Raw genomic sequence first — 25,961 nt, 5'->3', positions numbered from 1 at the left:
TTATTACCTTTTAATAATTTGCCATATTTTGGCTGTTTAAAAAAACAAAACTAATCCATGTATTCAATCAATAAATAAGATATTATATTTCATATATATATATATATATATATATATATATATATAAATACAAAAGAGTACAGCCTCTTTAACAAAACTGGCATTTCTGTAAAGAGCATCTGTAAATGAGCACAAGAGAGAGAATTTGAAAGGCTTTCTCTCATCTGTGCCATGCATGATTAGATTTATTTATTTATTTTTATCAACAACTGACTGTAGAGAACAGAGTATTTTAAGAGAAATTATTCAATGACAAACAGATTGCGTGGATCTCGTTTTTGGACACGCATTTCACAGAACAACTTTTGCTCTCAACAAGCAGTGCAAGGATCTCACTGCTGAATACTCCACCACTATACTACACAATTACTGGTGAGTGAGATCTACACATTTACATGCCAGTTGTTAAATATATAAATTTTAGTCGCATAGCACGAGGGTTGCTAATGCGAGTGTTTTCCTCCGATTATAGTGGAGGGTTGTGCATAGAGTAAAAGATTAATCTTGGGATTTAAGAATATATATAGTGATCGTTCAAATGAAGATCGCGATGCAATCGGGAAATCTATATTTTTACCCACCCCAAGTTAACATGCTAACCGATAAGCCTGATAAGCTAACAATCCATCATGCATTCCCCAAGCTAATCAATTATCTTACTAAGCCAACATATTCAGTGCAAATACTATTATATTAAAACATTGAATTTAGTGTTATATGGTAATCATTTGTTAACTGACTATACATGATCAGCTGCAACAGGAATTAGTAACAAACACTTCTGATCAACTACCCAAGTGGGAAAGGATTTTATGGGGGGACTGAATATTGCATGACACCAGCATAGTTCACACTGTTGCTGAATTCTGAATAGCTGTTGACATGTAAAAGGGGGCGGTCAAATGTTAACTTCCTCATGGTTGTGACATCATAACCATGAAAATTTCTGAATGACAGTTTTAGCAGCTTAGTTTTGATAAATGGTCTGGGTGGATTTGAAAGGGTGTTATAATTAGTTTCTAAAGGGAGTTTTGATTTTGAACATCAGAGTATGTCTACATTGTACATCAAACTGTTCAAAAGAGCAAATAATTCATGATATGTCCCCTTGGAGAGAGCAAGCTATATATTAACAGCACTTTAAACTGTAGTCATGCAGTGCAGCTCGATATAATTTTAAACAAACAGGCAAACAGCATTTAGCGAAAAATATGACTTGAGAAAAGAAAAGAAAAAAACATGGCTGTACAATCTGAGGTGACGTACTGAGATGTGGGGGTGGGACTAATAGGAAAGTGTTTACTCTTGTTATCTTTAACGCCAAAACACAGTGAAGCCTGGCTGAAATACAGAGGAAGAGCACCTTTATCTGCTCTGAACACTGCAGAGCCTGTCAGACAAACTGAACACCCCCCTGTGAGATAGGCTTGAGCCGCAAAGACACTTATTTACACTTACATGTTCTTGTTTAGCAGACGCTTTTATCCAATGTGACTAAAACAAGCAGAAGCAGTTAATCCGAAGGAGAAAACAATAATGCTACTGTACTAAATTAACCTTACTTCATGTAAACAAACCTGTTTGTTTCTTTAAATAAACTACCTATTTTCTTAAAAGAAGTTCACCCAAAAATATAATTTTTTTCAGTTGACATGTTGACACTGCCCTTTTCAATACAATGAAAGTGAATGATGACCAGGGGCTGTCAAGCTCCAAAAAACACCAGAAAAGTAGTCCATATGACTCATGTGCTATATTCCACATCTTTTTAAGCCATATGATAGCTTTGTTTGAGGAACAGACCAAAATTAAGTTATTAACTGCTATTTTCTCTGCTGGCATAAATCATGACAGAATATTAATTTTTTGGGTGAACTATTTCTTTAAATTTTAAAATACACAGACATTCACTCTGAACTATAAGCATGCTAAGCTTTAGGCCTATATCTGCTCAAACTGCTCTCTTCACAGTAACATCATTAATAACAGCACAGCAACATCCGGAATGGAGACTACATCAAAACAGCCATTTGGAGAAGGGTAAGCAATAACCATTATCGCTAAACTCTCACATGATACAACTTCAAGCAGCATTTAAAGTGGCTATTTGGGGGAAAAGCAAGCCAAATGGAAAATGGGAAATAATGGAGGTCATGCGTTATGTTATAAACGCTAAATGTCAGCAGAGATGGAGTATTCTGTGGGGTAATTTTTCAGCCGCATGGTTTACATGCCTGATCTCTCATGGTACTTTGAAGTAATTTGTTTTTGTGCACTTAATGTAAAGCGTGTACAGAAAACACGAGTAGCACACAGAACAGGGCATATCTGATTTGACATGCTTATAGATAGCTGATAAGGTCACAGTGTGTGTGTTTGTAACAAGTAAAAGGCAGAACGCTCACCTCTCTCGCCTCTCTTCTTCTTGGTGCGGTCGATATGGTCTTTGAGCTGAATGCGGATCTGCCTCTCGTTGGTCAGGTCTCTGATGAAGGGATGTTTGATGAGCTGCTCTGTGCTGGGCCTCTGGTTGTGGTTCTTCACCAGACAGCTCTCAATGAATGACTGGAACTTCTTAGACCTGCAGATAAGAACAAGTGGGGCAAGATGTGTCAATCAGTACCTTTACATTTGCAGTAAATATCAAGTTACAGTGGGTTTCTGCATAGTCAAACTAGTCTTCATCTGTCTGTCCAAGTATACATGACACAAAGCTTAATCAAACATTTGAACCAGGGGCTGAAAACGTTCCAAGGAATGAAAACTAAAACAGGATTTTTTAAAATGTAAAATTATTATTATTTTTATTTTCTTTTTGCAGAACATAACTGAAAACAGGAACGAACTTGCTTTCAATTGTTCCGGAGTGAAAACGTTGTTTTTAAATATTGATAACCGGTAAAAGTTTGTTCCGATATTTTTTTTCCACGGCTAAATATTGAGGTAAAAAGTACATTTCTCAGTTGTTTCCAAGTCTTCACTGAATTATTGTTAGATATGATGCATTAATACAGATTTGATGCTGCCGGGTTGTGACCGAGAAGCAGATCTGTAATTAAAACAAGTAAAATAAAATTATTTAATAGTTATTAAATAATTACTACGTTTAAAATACAATTATTCATCCCGCATAAGATGACATTTAGTCCAAACACGCCCAAGTGTGTGCATGCAGGAGAGAGAGGGATTTTGGCTATATGTTGATTTTAGATGGCCAGATGAATTTTTGAGATATTTTTGGGGATATATTTAATATTAAGCATACATTTATTGAAAATAAATTTTTTATAAAGGCTACTGTATACTTTGCTTGTTATGATTTCTATGCTGATGATTGCCCAACAAGAGAAAAAAATTAAACTTAGTTGCTTTTTGGTTGAGGCAAGTCCCTTATTTTGAGCGTGTTTTTCTAGACCAGGTCCCTTTTTTTCTTGAGAGATGTGGTAACACTGCAACTAGTACATCACACACCCTTAGCAAAGAGTACCGTCACTTTAAAGAAATTGCTATTAAGTGTTCTTTAATTTTGTTCCAACAAGTTACTAATAAGAAAGGAGGCAGCAGAACACTGGAACCGGAATGAGAAAATACAGTTTTTGCTCAGAACATACCAAAATGAAAAACATTTTGTTTTTAGTTCCTGACTTGAAAGAGGGACGTCAGCTGAGGAAGTGTTAAATACAAACCTTGGTCCTTAGGAACATGTGCACAATAGTGATTTGTGGTCAGATTAACGTGTGCAAATGATGGACAAAAAAAGAGCTACAGTCACATTATCTAGTTCAGTCCGACTGAAATCTAACATTTAAAGTGCATGTAAACATACTGAGTGGGTAAACTGTGTCGCCACCTTGAATACCCCCATGAAATAATTAAAATTTTGTCCTTTATTCAAAACTTTTAATCAATTTACTTTTTAAATCGACCATTTAAAGGCTATCTATATGCTAGTGTACTCCTAAAAGTTGACCAAATAAAACAAATCTTACAAAGAAAGAAAACAGGACAAAGAAAGTCATATTGGTTGGAACAAAATGAGGGAGAGTAAATGATGACAGAATTTTCATTTTTGTAAGAACTATCCTTTTATGTAAAAAGTGGCACAGCTTACCCCACTCTCCCTAATATGAGAAAGAGCTTGAGGGGAACGCTGGAGGAAACCAGAACCTTAAGAACAACTGCTGATGGCTTATCTTCTGTGTTTATTTTTGTCACTGCTTCATAACTTTTAGATGCATACCTCATGTGTTTGATGTTTTGTTAAGCCAACCGTCTTGCAAGATTAATGCTGTGTTCAGGCAGTTCAGGTTACTTTGTTTTCAATTCAAAAACATTAAGGAATAATGAAATATCAGTCACAGTTAAACAAAAACACGTCTAACGTGACAAGCAACGTTACTCAAGGCATTCGATTTTGAATGGCTGCGTGTGAAGGGCAGACATAACACATGAAGATCACAAATGACAGATGAAGTGAACAGTGAAGAGTAAGTAAAGTATTGAGGACTTTTTGATTAATAGTAGATTGGAGGGGGCCTCTGTAAACAAAGAGAGGCACTCACCACTTCTTGGACTTGAGCCTGGGAGCTGGGTTTCTAGGGATGAGGAACAAGGCTCTCATCGGGTGCATGTCACACAGAGCTGTAAGGAAAAATAGGAGTACTATAACACTTGCTGTCTATGACTGTCCAGTACAGCTCAGACCAAAATTTTGATATAGACGGACAAATATTCAAGGGAGTTCATTTATATTCTGAAATATATTCTACAGGTAAGTAGAATACATTTCTACATAATGTAAACACTGCTAGTGCTTTCAAGACATGGTCTAGTGAGAAAGGATTTTTACCATTTACTACACTCAAAATGTAATGTATTCCAAATATGCAGAAAAAGCTGGCAACCTAGAAAAACATTTTAAATAAACTAAGGCTACATTCACCCTGCAATTAAATGTGGCTCAAATGTATCCCCTCAAATCTGATCCAGATATGTTTTTGGATGACAGTGTAAATTGCAAAAATTACATTTAGAGGTGACATTTTTATTTCCGATCTAAGACAATTTCATATACGGAAATAAATTGGATAAATATCTGATGATTTTTTGCTATGTAACTTCAGTGTGAACAGTCACACTAACTGTGATAACATTTATCATAATTGCATGTTAATTAGAATTGTATAGATCATTTATGAATTGCACAATATTATTACACAGAAAGGTGCTTAGGTTTTAAATGTTGTGGTGCTTAGAAAAGTGAAAATAGAAGTTAAAATCTTAAAGCCAATGCATACAGTATATTTTAAGTCTAGCCAAAAGCATAAGCATGTTAGTAACTAGTTCTTTACACTAAGTGTCCTCCTGAACTGAGGTTGAAAAATAGGTCTGTATCCCATATACACTCACTGAGCACTTTATTAGGAACACCTGTACATCTACTTATTCATGCGACTCTGTACAATTGTAGTGAGCAGAATAGCATTGTCGAACAAGTTGAAACTTGAGGTGGATGGGCTACAACAGTAGAAGACCACGTCGTGCACTTTATTAGGACCATAGTGCTCCTAATAAAGTGCTCAGTGAATGCATGATATATTATAAATGTTAAATAAAAGCTCTCATGAACAATATAAAACACATACATTTTAATAAACATGTGAAATCCGACACCTAGTTTTGAGAAAATATGAGGCAAATATCAGCTCTGGAATAGGGTTAAGTGCCTTGAATAGATGCAGGTGCCAACTAGCAGAGTACATGGACAGGTGTCAATAAGTTTTAAGTGCAGAGTAGGCACAGTCTGAGGGTACAGTGTCTTTCAGCCTGACTGCAGGGTTGGCAAGCTCAATCCATAATAGAGGACGGTCAAGCTTAGTGTTTGACCAGAAATGTCACTTTTGGCCACGGATATGATGCTACATACCGAGGCCAATATGCCAGAGCCAATAAAAATACACATGCACGGTCATTCACAAACACACAGACAATTAAGTTGCAGTCAGTATTAACAAGGGTTAGTCATTTCTTAAAAGAGATTTTGTCCTCAAGTGCACTGCCCCGCAGCTCTCTGTCCGCTGCCAAAGCAATGCCGCCCTGCCAGGGCACCTTCCTACAGGATAATTCCCCTCTCCATCTAGGACAAAATTATGACAGTCTGCCTGCTCTCTTGTCTGTCCATCACTACTTAGCCATCTGTGAGACAGTCCTCCACTGAGAGCAGCTCACACTGATCAGCCCAGATACATTGACGTCCGGTCTGATTTTTATACCAGATGCAATGAAGAGATCTGTGACATTCACATATGTCTTAGTCCAGGGTTTCCCAAGTGGGGGTTCATGAGAAAACTCCAGGGGGTTTGTGAGAGAGTAAAGAGGGAGAGTGAATTTCCACCATTTACCAAATTGTTTTAAAATTGATGGTAAGAAAATGTCACTTTTTAATGCAAAAGTAAATTATGCGCTACTCTCCATAAAAAGTTATAATGCAAGATAATTACTTTCATTATCAGCAGCTTAATAATGTTTTAAAAGTAGCCTTAGAGTCATTAACCTAATGGTTAATGGTTTTCCCTGTAGTCCTGACAAGCAATAGGTGACGGCTGTAGCCCCTTGGGCTGTGCGCTGGTTCAGTTCACTGCCGGACCGACAGGTTGACGGAGGCTTCCGTGTCATTTAGGAGGCCGGCCACTATTTCCTTGCATGGCTGCTGAAACTCTTAAACTATAATGTATAATTCCCTAAAATAAAATATAATAAAATATTTCATTTCCTAAAAATACATATCTAGAAATATCATAATGGGTCTTTGAATGATATCTGTTTTTGCTGTAAAGATAAACAGGGATATACAAAGCAGTGAAGGGCTGTTACTTACGCGGAGCTCCTTCTGCCATCTCAATGGCTGTGATTCCTAATGACCACAGGTCACTCTGTAACACAAAGTGAAAGCACATATAAAAAGCAGGCTGAAGACAACATTTTGTGTTATAATTACAACATTTACACAACCCTGGAGAAGGTCAAATGAGAGCATAGTATCAGCTTTATCTGTCTGGAAGAATGTAATCCCAATATAATATTTATAAAATATTTAATAATATATTTTTACAAACAGGTTTACTTGAATAAAAAAAAAAAAAAAAAAAAAATAAAATAAATAAAATTGTAACCCATTAGTGCCCAGATTCTTCCCAGAGGTGTCTTAATTAGAATTATTTGCACAATCTTTCCTATGGACATACTGTGTGGTCCTTTTGGCATTTTTAATTAAGTATTAAGTATTTTTTCACGTTAAGATTATTTAAACACCTTCGTTACCAGTGGGCATCAAGATTATTATAGTTTTGGGTTTATAATTTAGTTTTAATTTTAATTTTGTTTTCAATTTCAAATGATTATTTAGTTTAGTTTCCATTATTCTACCAACTGTGTTTGTTAGTTTTAGATAAGTTATAGTTTTTCAATTAATTTTAGTTTTCGTTTTTATTTTAGCCTATCAATATATTTTAGTTTTTATTTTTACTTCTATTTCAGTTAACACAGATAAGTATATTGTAAAGATATTTGGCAGAGGACAACATTGTGTAATGTTCTTTAAATTAAACTATTCCCTATATAGTCCAGATTACACATACAGTAGGTCTACGTAGTGTTTATCTAGACTGACTTACAACATGGTAAAAACAACCAATAAGGGCTTACAAATGTGGAGATACACTCACTGACCACTTTATTAGGTACACCTGTACACCTACTTATTCGTGCGATTAATCAGCCAATCATGTGGCAGCAGTGCAATGCATAAAATCATGCAGATATGGGTCAGGACCTTCAGTTAATGTTCACATCAACCATCTGAAAGGGGAAAAATCAGAATGGGCTAGTTTGAGTATTTCTGTAGTTGCTGATCTCCTAGTATTTCAGCAGCTACAGTTCTGCAGAATGCACAACACGTTGATGGGCTGATGGGCTACAACAGCAGAAGACCAAGTCGGGTTCCACTTCTGTCAGCCAAGAACAGAAGCCTCAGCTTTCTGTTCTCGGCCGACAGAAGTGGAACCCGACATGGTCTTCTGCTGTTGTAGCCCATCCACCTCAAGGTTGGATGTGTTGTGCATTCTGAGATGCTATTCTGCTCACTACAATTGTACAGAGTGGTTATCCGAGTTACCGTAGCCTTTCTGTCAGCTCGAACCAGTCTGGCCATTCTCTGTTGACCTTTCTCATTAACAAGGCATTTCCATTCACAGAACTGCCTCTCACTGGATGTTTTTTGTTTTTGGCACCATTCTGAGTAAACTCTAGAGACTGTTGTGTATGAGATCAGCAGTTACAGAAATACTCAAACCAGCCCATCTGGCACCAACAATCATGCTACGGTCAAAATCACTGAAATCATATTTTTCTCCCATTCTGATGGTTGATGTGAATATAAACTAAAAGGTCCTAATCCATATCTGCATGATTTTATGCATTGGACTGCTGCCACACATTTGGCTGATTAGATAATCGCATGAATAAGTAGGTGTACATGTGTTCCTAATAAAGTGGTCAATGAGTGCATGTATCCCTTTATTTTTTGAACAGCAATGGATGATGTGATTAAACAAACTATTCCATTTATCTTGAAACATTTAGCACATAACCAAATGTGGGCACATGCACATGTTAAATAAACTGTACTGAAACTCATGGCCAGTAGTCAGCATGTTTGTGATGCAACAGATGGAGACATTAAAAGAAACCAAAAAACGATTTTATAACATGCACAAGTCAAAGTATTAAAAACAAAAACAAAAAATATGTTATGATAATTTCTATTTAGTTTTAGTTAGTTTTGAAGCAATGCATGATAGTTTCAGTTTAGTTTAGTTTTTCTAGGTTATTTTTTAGAATTTTGTTTCAGTTTCAATTAACTATAATAAGCTTGATGGGCATTAACTGTATGTCTATATAAAAACCAATGCAAAGTTTAGGATAGTTTTTTGCCCTCCAGTTACTAGGCAAAGTTGCTAGGTGCACCTCTGACTAAACCTAGAAATGGCCATATGTAATATACTCCACAACATGACATATGCAGCAAGAAGCCAAAAGCTTTTCCTAAGGTTGTCTACTTGTATGCCAGTTGGTAGTCACATCTAGTCACCCCCCCACCAAACAAAGCCTATGGATGGAGAGTGATAGAGCCTTCAGCAACTTACTTTAATACAAACTCAATGCAAACTTTTTTATATACAGTGCATCCGGAAAGTATTCACAGCGCTTCACTTTTTCCACATTTTGTTATGTTACAGCCTTATTCCAAAATAGATTAAATTCATTATTTTCCTCAATTTTCCTCAAAATATTTGAAAATTCTACAAACAATACCCCATAATGACAACGAACAAATAAAATAAAAAAAAATAAAAAAAATCACATGTACATAAGTATTCACAGCCTTTGCCATGACACTCAAAATTGAGCTCAGGTGCATCCTGTTTCCACTGATCATCCTTGAGATGTTTCTACAACTTGATTGGAGTACACCTGTGGTAAATTCAGTTGATTGGACATGATTTGGAAAGGCACACACCTGTCTATATAAGGTCCCACAGTTAACAGTGCATGTCAGAGCACAAACCAAGCCATGAAGTCCAAGGAATTGTCTGTAGACCTCCGAGACAGGATTGTATTGAGGCACAGCTCTGGGGAAGGGTACAGAAACATTTCTGCAGCATTGAAGGTCCCAATGAGCACAGTGGCCTCCATCATCTGTAAATGGAAGATGTTTGGAACCACCAGGACTCTTCCTAGAGCTGGCCGCCTGGCCAAACTGAGTGAATGGGGGAGAAGGGCCTTAGTCAGGGAGGTGACCAAGAACCTGATGGTCCAGCATTTCTCTGTGGAGAGAGGAGAACCTTCCAGAAGAACAACCATTTCTGCAGCACTCCACCAATCAGGCCTGTATGGTAGAGTGGCCAGACGGAAGCCACTCCTCAGTAAAAGGCACATGACAGCCCGCCTGGAGTTTGCCAAAAGGCACCTGAAGGACTCTCAGACCATGAGAAATAAAGATTGAACTCTTTGGCCTGAATGGCAAGTGTCATGTCTGGAGGAAACCAGGCACCGCTCATCACCTGGCCAATACCATCCCTACAGTGAAGCATGGTGGTGGCAGCATCATACTGTGGGGATGTTGTTCAGCGGCAGGAACTGGGAGACTAGTCAGGATCGAGGGAAAGATGAATGCAGCAATGTACAGAGACATCCTTGATGAAAACCTGCTCCAGAACGCTCTGGACCTCAGACTGGGGCGAAGGTTCATCTTCCAACAGGACAATGACCTTAAGCACACAGCCAAGATAACAAAGGAGTGGCTACGGGACAACTCTGTGAATGTCCTTGAGTGGCCCAGCCAGAGCCCAGACTTGAACCCGATTGAACATCTCTGGAGAGATCTGAAAATGGCTGTGCACCGACGCTCCCCATCCAACCTGATGGAGCTTGAGAGGTCCTGCAAAGAAGAATGGGAGAAACTGCCCAAAAATAGGTGTGCCAAGCTTGTAGCATCATACTCAAAAAGACTTGAGGCTGTAACCAAAGGTGCTTCAACAAAGTATTGAGCAAAGGCTGTGAATACTTATGTACATGTGTGTTTTTTGTTTTTTTGTTTTTTATAAATTTGCAAAGATTTCAAACAAACTTCTTTCACATTGTCATTATGGGGTATTCTTTGGAGAATTTTGAGCAAAATCCATTTTGGAATAAGGCTGTAACATAACAAAATGTGGAAAAAGTGAAGCGCTGTGAATACTTTCCGGGTGCACTGTATAATATAGCAAACTATATGTGAAAACAATTTGCATGCTTAAATTATATAGAGGGATACCTAGAATGACAGATGAAAATAATACTTCATGTGCATAATATAGCAGAAAAGTTGGTGTATGCATGATAAAACAGTGGTGATAGCTCTATAATAAATGACTAATGTTCAATGAATATTCATTATATTTATTAATATAATAAATTACAATAAACAATTCATCCACCAAGTAATGTTGTTTACTTGGTGGTTGAACTGTTAAATGCTGTTTACCGTTTCAGTCCACTGTAACAACTTGCCACGTAACATAATTCAATTTATGTGCGGTCACAGGTGGCTCATCCAATCAGAAGAATGATCTGTTTTTTTAATCTAAGCAGTAAATATTTACTTCAAAACCACAATGAGTTTCATTTTATGGGGGGCCTGGGTAGCTCAGTGGTAAAATACATTGGCTACCACCCCTGGAGTTCGCTAGTTCGCTAGTTCGAATCCCAGGGCGTGCTAAGTGACTCCATCCAGGTCTCGTAAGCAACCAAATTGGCCCGGTTGCTAGGGAGGGTAGAGTCACATGGGGTAACCTCCTCGTGGTCGCTATAATGTGGTTTGTTCTCGGTGGGGCGCATGGTGAATTGAGCGTGGTTGCCGCGGTGGATGGCGTGAAGCCTCCACACGCGCTATGTCTCTGTGGCAACGTGCTCAACAAGCCACGTGATAAGATGCGTGGGTTGACTGTCTCAGACGTGGAGGCAACTGGGATTCGTCCTCCGCCACCCGGACTGAGGCGAATAACTATGTGACCACGAGGACTTAGGGCGCATTGGGAATTGGGCATTCCAAATTGGGAGAAAAAGGGGAAAAATCCCCCCCCAAAAAAAAAAAAAAAAATTCATTTTATAAATATATATATATATATATATATATATACACACACACACATACATACACACACACACATACATATTCATATACATATACACACACACACACACACAAATAAATCTATTGCTTTATTTCAAACCTAACAAATTTCTTTTTTAGGTTTGAAATTCCAGGTGGATGCTGCACACTGGTGGTGGTTGAAGAGAGTCATATGTTCTCTATGTAAGCACTATATAAGTGTAAAATATATTCATTAATTTATTTTTGTCAAATGTTTTGGTTGTATATTTTTTGTGCTATATTTCTTTCAAATAAATTCCACTTGGTTTGATATTTTGTTATACAAAGCAAGACATTCATGCATTATTTTTAGTGTGTCATATGAGTCCAAATACTTTTTGGGGCCACTTCATAGGCAAACTGATATGATATTAATATAAATGCAATGCAGCATTGTCTTGATATTCAATATGGGGAGTAAAACCACTGCACATAACATTTTATACAGCAATAAAAGCACTCTTTCACTTTACATTTGTCTGAGCTCTTAGCTAGACCAGGGATACATTTTTAAACATGTAATGAAACTGACTAGAGACTAACGGTAGAAAGGGAAACAGGCCACTATGTCTTTGGACATGAAGGAGAGGGCAGTCTCACTGCAGTTGTCTAGCTGTGTGTCCTGTTATTGTGACATTATCAACACAGCCAGCTGTGGCACAGATCACTATATTAGCGTGAGTGATTTGTGGATAATGGTAGCTAAATTGCTTCCAAGGAGAGTTTATTCGATTTTGATTGCATATGCTCACGTGTATTGAGTAAATTGAGGACCTGTGATCAATACTCTCCACTTTGCTAAATCACTTCAGACTAATTTGAAATGAAGAAAAGTGATCGGTTGAGCTGTTTTTGTTTTGTGTGTCTGCAGCAGTCACCTCCTGAATACATTTATGAGAGTGTCTTTTCTCAAGAAAACAAAGTAAAATTATAGATTACTACACCAAGACCACCCAGCATATCAAACGTTATAGATTATTTATTCAGTAAAGATGGGCTACCATACTCTAAATATTGATTCATTTCAGTTTTCAAAGGCTGTTTTAGTGTGTTTCACCTATATTTTGCTCAAATGTAAATATGCCAGCTTAATCACTTCATGTTTGGTAGCATTGTTGAAGTTTGTCAATTCATCAAAAACTTAAAGAAATATATAATAGATTTTATCCAAGCTTAAGAAATAGGATTGTTGCTGTGTTTATTGCTTGTTGTCTGCATTATAAACTGCTGTGAAGAAGTTTACATTTGCTTCCATATTTACAACCAAAACTTAGACCCAACTTCACCTAAATTCTTTGAAGTGTCATGAAGCACTAAAATGCACTTTGAGATGTTAGCACTAAAAATCTCCACTTTCACTTTCACATTTTTATTTTTTTATAAAAAACACATTCTTCATGCATATCACCACCTACTGGGCAGAGAGGAGAATTTATAGTAGAAAAAGTACTTAAATATTTATCTGTTTCTCACCCACACCTATCATATTGCTTCTAACGATATAGATGTAACCACTGGAAGCATATGGATAACTTTTATGCTCCCTTTATATGCTTTTTGGACCTTCAAAGTTCTGGCTACCATTCACTTGCATTGTATGGACCTACAGAGCTGAGATATTCTTCTAAAAATCTTTGTTTGCGTTCAGCAGAAGACAGAAAGACATACACATCTGGGTGGCATGAGAATGAGTAAATGATGAGAGTATTTTCCTTTTTGGGTGAACTATCCATTTAAGACTACATTACACAAATTAATGTCATTTTTATGAATCAGAACAGGTAGAAACAGCACAGTTTCATTTTTTAAAAGGTACACATCAGCAGCACCTTTATATTATTTATGAGATGGGCACTTTTTCAGCCAATGAAAAGAACTGGTTGGAAATATGCATTTGCATGGTCCAAAGTACAAAACTACAGTAGTTGCATGTTTTCCCCTGTAATGCTTTTAAAGCGACAGGCTCTCCATCAAATACATGAAATGTCTGTGTGCATTTCTTGTGGGAGAGTTTCTAGAATTATGGACAGATGAACCATAATGCTTTCCAGCTTTCCACGCCTACCCTTTTCAAAATAGTGGTGAGAATTGACCCGTGCTGAAATGGGCTCTTTCATGTGACTAAGCAGAAATTAAAATTCTTATAGTGAAGATTTCTGTAAAGTATCCTGATCATGAGAGATAATCTGAAACCTTAAGAGTATGAGACAGGAGAGCTCACCTTATAGTCATAAGTAGCTTCAGGGTTCTCATCACACGCAATGACCTCTGGTGCCATCCAATAAGGTGTGCCGATAAAAGTGTTCCTGCGGCTCACGGTGCGGTCCAGTTGTGCACTCACACCAAAGTCCACTGGGGTTCAAATAAATATTGGAAAGAAAATCAGACTGATCAGTGTTAAATCAGTTGCAGAGGCTGGGAACAATGTACAACCGCCATGACACACCGTATGCTGCCATACAATTGCCTCACCATATGCTAATCAAGCAATATATTCAATAAACAAGAAGTTCATATAGAGTAACTTTTAGACACAATATGGCCAATTATTTTGTCTATTTTTATAATTATTTATGCTGGAATAAGTAATCTGGTGAAAAGCCACGCTGCAAAAATCAGCAGCCGCTATTAGTTACATACACGCTGTCAAGAGTGATAGTGACTTTCAGAAAATTGTTGGATTACATAACAGTCTAGTCAAACTAGTGACGCTAACACGAAGAATGAAAGCGCATTTATAAGTGATGAATAACTGAGGAGAATCAAATAGTTGTGGTAACATGCAAGAGTCTGAGATTAATTGTAATTTGCCTCTTCTCACAGTGTACATGAAAACGTAACATGTAAATGAGAAAAACAAATCTAATCAGGGTAGAAAGAGCGAAAGAGAGAATAAAATAGACAGAAGAATCAGAAAATGACTTGTACTCTACAACCAAAGTTATATTTTTACTTTTATTATTATAATATATATACTAATATATATATATATATATATATATATATATATATATATATATATATATATATATATACACACATATATATACATACACACACACATACACACACACACACACACACGGCCTAAAGTTTGGAATATTGTACAGTTTTTGCTGTTTTGTAAAGGAAATTGGTACTTTAATTCACAAAAGTGGCATTCAACTGATCACAAAGTATATTCAGGACATTACTGATGTAAAAAACATCATCACTATTTGAAAAAGTCAATGATTTTGATCAAATCTAGACAGGCCCCATTTCCAGCAGCCATCACTCCAACACCTTATCCTTGAGTAATCATGCAAAATTGCTAATTTGGTACTAGAAAATCACTTGCCATTATATCAAACACAGTTGAAAGCTATTTGATTCGTTAAATGAAGCTTAACATTGTCTTTGTGTTTGTTCAAATCAAAAGTAACAGTCAGTATCTGGTGTGGCCACCAGCTGCATTAAGTACTGCAGTGCATCTCCTCCTCATGGACTGCACCAGATTTGCCAGTTCTTGCTGTGAGATGTTACCCCACTGTTCCACCAAGGCACTTGTAAGTTCCCGGACATTTCTGGGGGGAATGGCCTTAGCCCTCACCCTCCGATCCAACAGGTCCCAGATGTGCTCAATGGGATTGAGATCCGGGCACTTTGCTGGCCATGGCAGAACACTGACATTCCTGTCTTGCAGGAAATCATGCACAGAACGAGCAGTATGGCTGGTGGCATTGTCATGCTGGAGGGTCATGTCAGGAGGGTACCACATGAAGGAGGAGGGTGTCTTCCCTGTAACGCACAGCATTGAGATTGCCTGCAATGACAAAAGCTCAGTCCAATGATGCTGTGACACACCGCCCCAGACCATGATGGACCCTCCACCTCCAAACCGATCCCACTCCAGAGTACAGGCCTCGGTGTAATGCTCATTCCTTAGACGATAAATGCAAGTCTGACCATCACCCCTGGTGAGACAAAACCGCGACTCATCAGTGAAGAGCTCTTTTTGCCAGTCCTGTCTGGTCCAGTGAAGATGGGTTTGTGCCCATAGGCAACGTTGTTGCCGGTGATGTCTGGTAAGGACCTGCCTTACAACAGGCCTACAAGCCCTCAGTCCAGCCTCTCTCAGCATATTGCGGACAGTCTGAGCACTGATGGAGGGATTGTGCGTTCCTGGTGTAACTCGGGATGTTGTTGTTGCCATCCTGTACCTGTCCCACAGGTGTGATATTCGAATGTACCGATCCTGTGCAGGTGTTGTTACACGTGGTCTGCCACTGCGAGGACGATCAGCTGTCCTTCCTGTCTCCCTGTAGCGCTGTCTTAGGTGTCTCACAGTACGGACATTGCAATTTATTGTGCTGGCCACATCTGCAGTCCTCATGCCTCCATGCAGCATACCTAAGGCATGTTCACGCAGATGAGCAGGGACCCTGGGCATCTTTCTTTTGGTGTTTTTCAGAGTCAGTAAAAAGGTATCTTTAGTGGCCTAAGTTTTTATAACTGTGACCTTAATTGCCTACCATCTGTAAGCTGTTAGTGTCTTAGCGACCGTTCCACAGGTGCATGTTCATTAATTGTTTATGGTTCATTGAACAAGCATGGAAAACTTTGTTTAAACCCTTTATAATAAAGATCTGTAACGTTATTTGGATTTTTACAAAATTATCTTTAAAATACAGTGTCCTGAAAAAAGGACGTTTCTTTTTTGCTGAGTTTATATATATATATATATATACACACACACACACACACACACAAATATACATGTATATATACATACACACACACACACACACACACATTATATATATATATATATACACACAGGTGCATCTCAATAAATTAAAATGTCATGAAAAAGTTCATTTATTTCAGTAATTCAACTCAAACTTTGAAACTCGTGTATTAAATAAATTCAATGCACACAGACTGAAGTAGTTTAAGTCTTTGATTCTTTTAATTGTGATGATTTTGGCTCACATTTAACAAAAACCCACCAATTCACTATCTCAAAAAATTAGAATACATCATAAGACCAATAAAAAAAAACTTCTGGAAAGTATGTTCATTTACTGTATATGTACTCAATACTTGGTAGGGGCTCCTTTTGCTTTAATTACTGCCTCAATTCGGCGTGGCATGGAGGTGATCAGTTTGTGGCACTGCTGAGGTGGTATGGAAGCCCAGGTTTCTTTGACAGTGGCCTTCAGCTCATCTGCATTTTTTGGTCTCTTGTTTCTCATTTTCCTCTTGACAATACCCCATAGATTCTCTATGGGGTTCAGGTCTGGTGAGTTTGCTGGCCAGTCAAGCACACCAACACCATGGTCATTTAACCAACTTTTGGTGCTTTTGGCAGTGTGGGCAGGTGCCAAATCCTGCTGGAAAATGAAATCAGCATCTTTAAAAAGCTGGTCAGCAGAAGGAAGCATGAAGTGCTCCAACATTTCTTGGTAAACGGGTGCAGTGACTTTGGTTTTCAAAAAACACAATGGACCAACACCAGCAGATGACATTGCACCCCAAATCATCACAGACTGTGGAAACTTAACACTGGACTTCAAGCAACTTGGGCTATGAGCTTCTCCACCCTTCCTCCAGACTCTAGGACCTTGGTTTCCAAATGAAATACAAAACTTGCTCTCATCTGAAAAGAGGACTTGGGACCACTGGGCAACAGTCCAGTTCTTCTTCTCCTTAGCCCAGGTAAGACGCCTCTGACATTGTCTGTGGTTCAGGAGTGGCTTAACAAGAGGAATACGACAACTGTAGCCAAATTCCTTGACACGTCTGTGTGTGGTGGCTCTTGATGCCTTGACCCCAGCCTCAGTCCATTCCTTGTGAAGTTCACCCAAATTCTTGAATCGATTTTGCTTGACAATCCTCATAAGGCTGCGGTTCTCTCGGTTGGTTGTGCATCTTTTTCTTCCACACTTTTTCCTTCCACTCAACTTTGTTAACATGCTTGGATACAGCACTCTGTGAACAGCCAGCTTCTTTGGCAATGAATGTTTGTGGCTTACCCTCCTTGTGAAGGGTGTCAATGATTGTCTTCTGGACAACTGTCAGATCAGCAGTCTTCCCCATGATTGTGTAGCCTTGTGAACCAAACTGAGAGACCATTTTGAAGGCTCAGGAAACCTTTGCAGGTGTTTTGAGTTGATTAGCTGATTGGCATGTCACCATATTCTAATTTTTTGAGATAATGAATTGGTGGGTTTTTGTTAAATGTGAGCCAAAATCATCACAATTAAAAGAACCAAAGACTTAAACTACTTCAGTCTGTGTGCATTGAATTTATTTATTACACGAGTTTCACAATTTGAGTTGAATTACTGAAATAAATGAACTTTTCCATGACATTCTAATTTATTGAGATGCACCTGTATATATACACACTACCGGTAAAAAGTTTTGAAACACTTGACTGAAATGTTTCTCATGATCTTAAAAATCTTTTGATCTGAAGGCTTATGCTTAAATGTTTGAAATTAGTTTTGTAGACAAAAATATAATTGTGCCACCGTATTAATTTATTTCATTATAAAACTAAAATTTAATTTAAAAATAAATGTTTTTGAAACTGATGACTTGGACCAAATAATAAAGAAAAGCAGCCAATAAGTGCCCAACATACATGGGAACTCCTTCAATACTGTTTAAAATGCATCCCAGGGTGATACCTCAAGAAGTTGGTTGAGAAAATGTCAAGAGTACATGTCTGCAAATTTTAGACTAAGATTTCTAGGCTAGAAATCTAAGATGCTCAAATATAACACAGTTTTGATATATTTTGGATTTTGTTTAGTCACAACATAATTCCCATAGTTCCATTTATGTTATTCCATAGTTTTGGTGACTTTACCATTCTAAAATGTGAAAAAAATTAAAATAAAAAATAAAAAATTATAATAAAGAATGAGTAAGTGTTTCAAAACATTTGACTGGTAGTGTGTGTGTGTGTGTGTGTGTGTGTGTGTGTGTGTGTGTGTGTGTGTGTATATATATATATATATATATATATATATATATATATATATATATATATATACACACACACACACACACACACACACACACACACACATACATACACACACACACACACACACACACACACACACACTGTATATACTGTATATAGTTGTCAATTGATTACAACGTTTACTCAAAGTAATTACATGATGTGCTGATTAAATAATTAAATTAATAGCTTTTCAACATTTACTGAGAAAGGCTCATTTGTTTGATTAGGCACATTGCCTGTACCGCTGGAGTGCTGACTGCCCCCTAATGTCACAGATTCACCAAAACATGAAGGTGGTACATCAAGCTTAATTTGCTCCAATGGTAGGAACATGTGGGGGCATGATCAATTGTGTTAATTGTTTTTTACACTTTATATTTTATATAATTAATAGCACTAAATTAACGCATAAAATCGACAGCCCATTAATCACTTGACTGAAAACTGAAAATTTTACTTGTACCACCATATAAAAGATTTTCTTTAAAAAGATCCCTTTAAAAGCAAAAATTCAAACCATTCAGTCTTTAGCATATTTATATGTTCTGTTAAAGTTGCACTGTCATGAACTAAGTGATGATCAGTTACCCCACACTGACTAATTGATTTACCTCTGATCTACCTTCCACTGTCTCACATTCAACCCTGATTTACCTGCTGAGTCTTAAAGGGGGCAGCATTAGAGGACAATAGCACATTAACATTGCCTGGCTATGCTTCACTGGCATTTCTTTGCACAGGATTTACACTCCACTGCTGTGCAGAGTGGGTTTAAAGCTACAGTGATCCAAGCCTACAGGCTTGTGTTCTTACCTAGTTTGACCTCAGCATTCTCTGTCAGCAACACGTTCTGGCCTTTGATGTCTCTGTGGATGACTTTGTGATGGTGGAGGTGAGTGAGCCCCTGGAGCAGAGAGAAAATGAATCAGAATACAGGGAAAAAGGACACCTTAATGGCATAAGAATCAGAATCAGCTTTATTGCCAAGTATGCTTACACATACAAGGAATTTGTCTTGGTGACAGGAGCTTCCAGTGTACAACAATACAAAAACAGCAGCAAGACATAGATAATAATAAAAAATAAAAAAATACAACTAATTATACACATACGTACAGACACACACATATGTACATACACACATACTCATCGGTAGTGCAAATCTAATACAATCAGTTATGTACAGTGCAAATACAAATCTGTTATGTACAGTGCAAATTTTTTTTGTTTTTGTTTTTTCCAGAGGAATGAAATGAAGAGGTTGGATGTGTTGGATAAATATAAGAAAGACTAAACTGTGTATTGCACATAGTTATTGCTCAATGGGGCAATTTAACTGTTCATGAGATGGATAGCCTGAGGGAAAAAACTGTTCCTGTGCCTGACGGTTCTGGTGCTCAGAGCTCTGAAGCGTCGGCCAGAAGGCAACAGTTCAAAAAGGTAGTGGGCAGGATGAGTGGGGTCCAGAGTGATTTTTCCAGCCTTTTTCCTCACTCTGGAAGTATACAGTTCTTGAAGGGGGGGCAGGGGGCAACCAATAATCCTCTCAGCACTCCGAACTGTCCTTTGTAGTCTTCTGATGTCTGATTTCGTAGCTGAACCAAACCAGACAGTTATAGAAGTGCAGAGGACAGACTCAATGGCCGCTGAGTAAAACTCTATCAGCAGCGCCTGTGGCAGGTTGAAATTCCTCAGCTGGCGAAGGAAGTACAACCTCTGCTGGGCCTTTTTCACAATGGAGTCAATGTGGGTCTCCCACTCCAGGTCCTGTGAGATGGTAGTGCCCAGGAACCTGAATGACTCCACTGCTGCCACAGTGCTGTTTAGAATGGTGAGGGGGGTCAGTGTTGGGGTGTTTCTCCAAAAGTCCACAATGATCTCCACCGTTTTGAGTGTGTTAAGCTCAAGGTTGTTTTGACTGCACCAGACAGCCAGCTGTTCAACCTCCCTTCTGTATGCAGACTCATCATCATCTCGGATGAGGCCGATGACAGTGGTGTTGTCTGCAAACTTCAGGAGCTTGACAGAGGGGTCCTTGGCGATGCGGTCATTGGTGTAGAGGGAGAAGAGTAGTGGGGTAGAGTAGTAGAGTACACATCCCTGGGGGGGGCACCAGTGCTGATTGTACAGGTGCTAGAAGTGAGTTTCCCCTGTCTCACAAGCTGCTGCCTGTCCGTCAGAAAGCTGGTAATCCACTGACAGATAGACATGGGAACAGAGAGTTGGTGTAATTTATTCTAGAGTATAGCTGGGATGATGGTGTTGAAAGCTGAACTGAAGTCCACAAAAAGGATCCTTGCATATGTCCCTGGTCTGTCCAGATGTTGCAGGATATGATGCAATCCTATCTTGACTGCATCATCCACAGACCTGTTTGCTCGATAAGCAAATTGAAGGGGATCTAGAAAGGGTCCAGTGATGTTCTTCAGGTGGGCCAACACCAGTCTCTCAAATGATTTCATGACCACAGACGTCAGGGCGACAGGTCTGTAGTCATTAAGTCCTATGATTTTTGGTTTCTTTGGGACAGGAATAATTATTGAGCATTTGAAGCAGCATGGGACTTCACACTGCTCCAGTGATCTGTTGAAGATCTGTGTGAAGATGGGGGCCAGCTGGTTAGCACAGGATCGAAGACACGCTGGTGAGACACGATCTGGGGCTGAAGCTTTCCTCGTCTTATGTTTCCGAAAGACGCGGCTCACATCATCACAGATCTTAAGTGCAGGTTGAGTAGCAGGAGGGGGGAGGAGGGGGGTTGCAGGAGGTGTTGGTATTTGTGTGAAGTGAAGGTCAGGGTGGGTGCGGGGTGTGAGATCGGGCCTTTCAAATCTGCAGTAGAACACATTCAGGTCGTCAGCCAGTTGTTGGTTCCCTACAGGGTTGGGGGAAGGAGTCCTGTAATTTGTGAATTGTTTCATGCCACTCCACACTGATGCAGGGTCGTTAGCTGAAAACTTGTTTTTCAGCTTCTCAGAGTATCTTCTTTTAGCCACCCTGATTTCCCTGTTCAATGTGTTCCTGGCCTGATTGTACAAGACTTTATCCCCACCCCTGTAAGCATCCTCTTTGGCCTGACGAAGCTGCCTGAACTCTGCTGTAAACAACGGTTTGTCATTGTTGAACTTTAAATAAGTCCTAGTAGGAATGCACATATCCTCACAGAAACTGATATATGATGTAACAGTATCTGTGAGCTCGTCCAGGTCTGTGGCTGCAGCCTCAAAACACTCCAATCCGTGCAATCGAAGCAGCCTTATAGTTCCCGCTCTGCTTCATTGGTCCATCTCTTTATAGTCCTTACTACTGGCTTGGTTGATTTTAATTTCTGCCTGTAGGTTGGAAGAAGATGAACCAGACAGTTTTCAGAGAGTCCCAAAGCTGCTCTAGGGACAGAGCGATATGCATCCTTTATTGTTGTGTAACAATGATCCAGTATGTTCCTGTCCCTGGTGGGGCATGTAATGTGCTGTTTGTATTTGGGTAGTTCACGTGTGAGATTTTCTTTGTTAAAATCCCCAAGAATAATAATAACTGAGTCTGGGTATTGTTGTTCCATGTCTGTGATTTGATCAGCCAGCTGTTGCAGCGCTGTGTTCAACCACGCATTTGGTGCGATATACACACTCACCAGAATAAATGAGGAAAACTCCCACGGCAAATAGAAAGGCTAACAGTTAATAAAGAGCGCTTCCAAATTAGGACAGCACATCCTCTTTAACATTGTTACATCTGTACACCAACTTTCATTGATATAAAAGCATGGTCCACCGCCTCTCGTTTTCCCCGTTAACTCCGCGATCCGCTCTGAACAGCTGGAAGCCCGGCAGATGTAACGCGCTGTCCGGAATGGCTTCACTCAGCCAGGTTTCTGTGAAGCACAAGGCAGCAGAGGTTGAAAAGTCATTGTTTGCGTGGGTGAGGAAATGTAGTTCATCCGTTTTGTTAGGAAGAGAGCAGAAATTTGCTAAGTGAATACTCAGCAGCGCTGTTCGAAATCCATGCCGACGGAGTTTGACCAGTGCACCAGCTCGTCTCCCTCGCCTGCGTCTCTTGAACAGCAGAGCTGCGCCTCCAACTAAAATGTCTAGCAAAACGTCTGAATATTCGAAAACTGGAAAAAGATTGTCTGGTACATGCTGTCGAATGTTCAGCAGTTCTTCTCTGTTAAAACTGACTGGAAAAAGATTACTAAACACAGGACAAACAAACAAAAACAACAAAAGAACTGAGGAGCTCCACACCGAGGCAGCCATCCGCGGCGCCATCATGATGAACGAATCCTTCATTCACAAATTAAAGGTTGTTAAACAACTAACTAAGGATATGTTTCATTAAGTTTGGCAATCAGGAAAAAAAAAATGAAATTTTTTGCTTGAAGTGTGCTTGTATCATCTTTTTTTTTTCTTTTTTTTTAAATGTCACTTGGTTTTATATTTTATGCAATGAAAGGACATTCACACATTTTTATAGTAAGTGTGCCTTAAGTGTCAAAACACTTTTTGAGGTCACTGCATTTATGAATAAACACTAGCTAAAAATAGCTTAGCTGGTTTTACTTGTTTCTGTCTGTCAAAGCTGGTAATTTATGGTCATTAGTTAGTTAGTAGATTAGTTGATCAGCTGGACTTCCAGCTGGTAGACCTGGCTTCGATTTAGAACATCTTGGTCAAAGATGATTAGGATCTTGGTTAGGACTGGTAGAAAAAATAAAACACGTGTTGACAACCTTATCATTATTTTACCAGCAGGGAAGTGAATGAAGGACAGCCACTTACCCTGAGGATCTCTCTGCTGATGTAGGCGGTCCAGTCCTCCCTCAGTGAGTTGCCCTTGGTGTTCTTGATCAAGTCCGTCACTGAGCCTGCGCCGCAGAACTCCATCACCAGCTGTAGAGGAGACAACACAAGTCACTTCCTGTGGGATGCTCCTGCCAGCAAATCAAGACCTTCCTTTGGACTTTCACACACTCCCTTACACTACCCATGCACAATGTGATAAAGCAACAAACAACAGGACATTTCGTAGATCATTTAGTATTTAATTGTACAATGCTGAGCTCAACCCATTCAATCCAAATGTCATGGACCAAATGTCATTGGTCCAAAATCCTGCTCCTCATAACTGTACATTAAACATAAAATATGTTCTGATTGGCTGTGATTGTGTCATGTTGTGCAGCCTTTTAACATTCAGTGTGGACAGACGGAAAGTTTGTCACATTGAGCCTGGTTAGGACACAGTGTTAAATGCTGTCATCTGCCATATCTTAGCTCTGTGTATCTGGAACAGGAACACTGAATCTCATATCTGTGCAGATGTCTCATTTGATCTTATTTTTTTCTTGCCGGTCATCTTTTTATCAAAAATATATTAGAGCAACCCAATTAAAGGCAAAACAATCATAAAGCCAACCAGCACTAACAAACAGCACAAAGGGGACCTGCCTGCTTCAGTCAGGCTGGAAATTTTCCACGGGATTCACAGAATTACGCCCCACTGAGTACTTGGTGGATTTTATTATATATTAAGAGAAAGAGAGTGAGAGAAAAGAAGGTCCCTTAGATCATTAAAAAAAACATGATAAATATTGCAGCATTCAATACACACACCCAAGAAGGGGCATTCAAATGAAGGAGATAAATCTTTTAAGAGCATTGCTCAACCAGAGACTAAGAAAAGGGGATGGGGGGAATGAAATGAACTAATGAAAACAATGAAAACAATGGACAAAATAATGAGCAAACGACAGAACAAACTAAAGAATGAATAAACGAATGTAAGAACAAAAAGCAATAAAGAATAAAAAAAAGAGGATTAACGAACAAAAAAGATGGAAATGAAAACAAATGAAACAACTGAACGAAAGAACGAATGAACTAACAAACGAATGAACGAACAAACGAAAGAATGAACGAAACAACAAATGAATGAACTAAACATGAAATTAACTAATGAACTAAACAAGAAATGAATGAATGACAATGAACAAACGAATGACAACCGAACGAATGAAAAAAACAAATGATCATATAAACAACAAACTAAAGAACAAATGAGCGAAAGAACAAACGAACAAATGAGCGAAAGAACAAATGAACAACAGGCAAATGAACAAAAGAATAAACAAAAGAAAGAACAAACAAAACAACAAACGAAAGAACGAACGAAAGAAATAACGAAAGAGTGCGGGATCTGTCCATTGATAGCATGTGCGGGATGCAGTGATGAGTATAGTAGACAGGAATTAAGGGCTGTCACCACAGTTATGCACTGAAGACTCCAATCCCCTCCTCTCCTCTCTCTCCGGTCTGTCTCTCAGAACCAGTGTTCAATGTTTTAAAAGTTGTATCGCTCAGGTTTAATTGGACCTGATTTGGCTTCAAGAACAGAACTTGCTGATGAGCACAGGAGATCAGCTGAGACGGTGTGCAAACGTGCAGAGCTTTCACAGCTCCCCATTCACTTTATCATCTGATTTGAATGGCATATTTATATTAATGATGTCATTGGAACAGACTTGGAACACCGCTTGCCCAATCAGATTAGAGGACTGGAGCTAACTGTTTCATAGACCATAACAAAACAAGAACAGAAAACAGGAGAGAAAAGAAAATGTACTGTAGCTAAAAATGAAATGAGTTTATATTAAATATTTATATTTTAAGCACTGCCTTTGGCTGCATTCCAAGATTAGTGCCGCTTTAGCTTGAAAATTGTGGTAAACATAAAATGAAATAATGTTTGTTGAAACAGGGCCATAAAAACGGAATTCAATTTGCATGCTGAATATAGCTTGAGGCTTCTTAACAAGTTTGGCAATTCTATTTTGAAAACTGGGAGGAGAATTTTTATGACGAAGAATTGTTATGAGATCAATAGAAAGAATAGAACTTTGGCCTGGCAGAGCCGCCATAATAACACTTCAACATTTATTTTCTTTTCTGAACATTTAGGTTGAAGTGCGAGACACTATTTGTGTTTCTGAAATGTATTTGGGAAACTATTTGAAGAAAAACATTTTTCTACAGCTAGGTTTATGTCACATTAATTTCTAATATTAATGGACTTATAAGCCAATATTAAAGAAGAAGATGTGTGTTAATCACTGCCAATAAATCTTTGCCC

General features: G+C 38.6%; 1 protein-coding gene and 1 long non-coding RNA gene across 9 annotated transcripts in view; one reads left to right on the top strand and one right to left on the bottom strand.

Annotated features, from left to right (window-relative positions):
- Window positions 1–25,961, bottom strand: part of LOC127442281 (TRAF2 and NCK-interacting protein kinase-like) — a 215,890-nt gene that overhangs the window by 67,553 nt on the left and 122,376 nt on the right. For all 8 annotated transcript variants that reach the window (XM_051700171.1, XM_051700175.1, XM_051700173.1 and 5 more), the window contains 6 exons: window positions 23,612–23,722; window positions 19,647–19,737; window positions 14,034–14,164; window positions 6,938–6,992; window positions 4,623–4,701; window positions 2,466–2,641 (listed from right to left, as the gene is read on the bottom strand). In XM_051700171.1, the coding sequence (XP_051556131.1) occupies window positions 2,466–2,641; window positions 4,623–4,701; window positions 6,938–6,992; window positions 14,034–14,164; window positions 19,647–19,737; window positions 23,612–23,722 (643 nt within the window). The remainder of the gene's footprint in view (window positions 1–2,465; window positions 2,642–4,622; window positions 4,702–6,937; window positions 6,993–14,033; window positions 14,165–19,646; window positions 19,738–23,611; window positions 23,723–25,961) is intronic.
- Window positions 1,398–23,720, top strand: LOC127442310 (uncharacterized). Its single transcript, XR_007897469.1, has 3 exons — window positions 1,398–2,100; window positions 11,912–11,974; window positions 23,582–23,720. It is a non-coding gene; the product is annotated as an uncharacterized LOC127442310 (long non-coding RNA).

Source organism: Myxocyprinus asiaticus, chromosome 6 (assembly GCF_019703515.2).
Source record: "Myxocyprinus asiaticus isolate MX2 ecotype Aquarium Trade chromosome 6, UBuf_Myxa_2, whole genome shotgun sequence".
Lineage (NCBI taxonomy): Eukaryota > Metazoa > Chordata > Actinopteri > Cypriniformes > Catostomidae > Myxocyprinus > Myxocyprinus asiaticus.
Note: the sequence above shows the minus strand (reverse complement) of the source record. Positions and strands in the feature narration are given on the sequence as shown.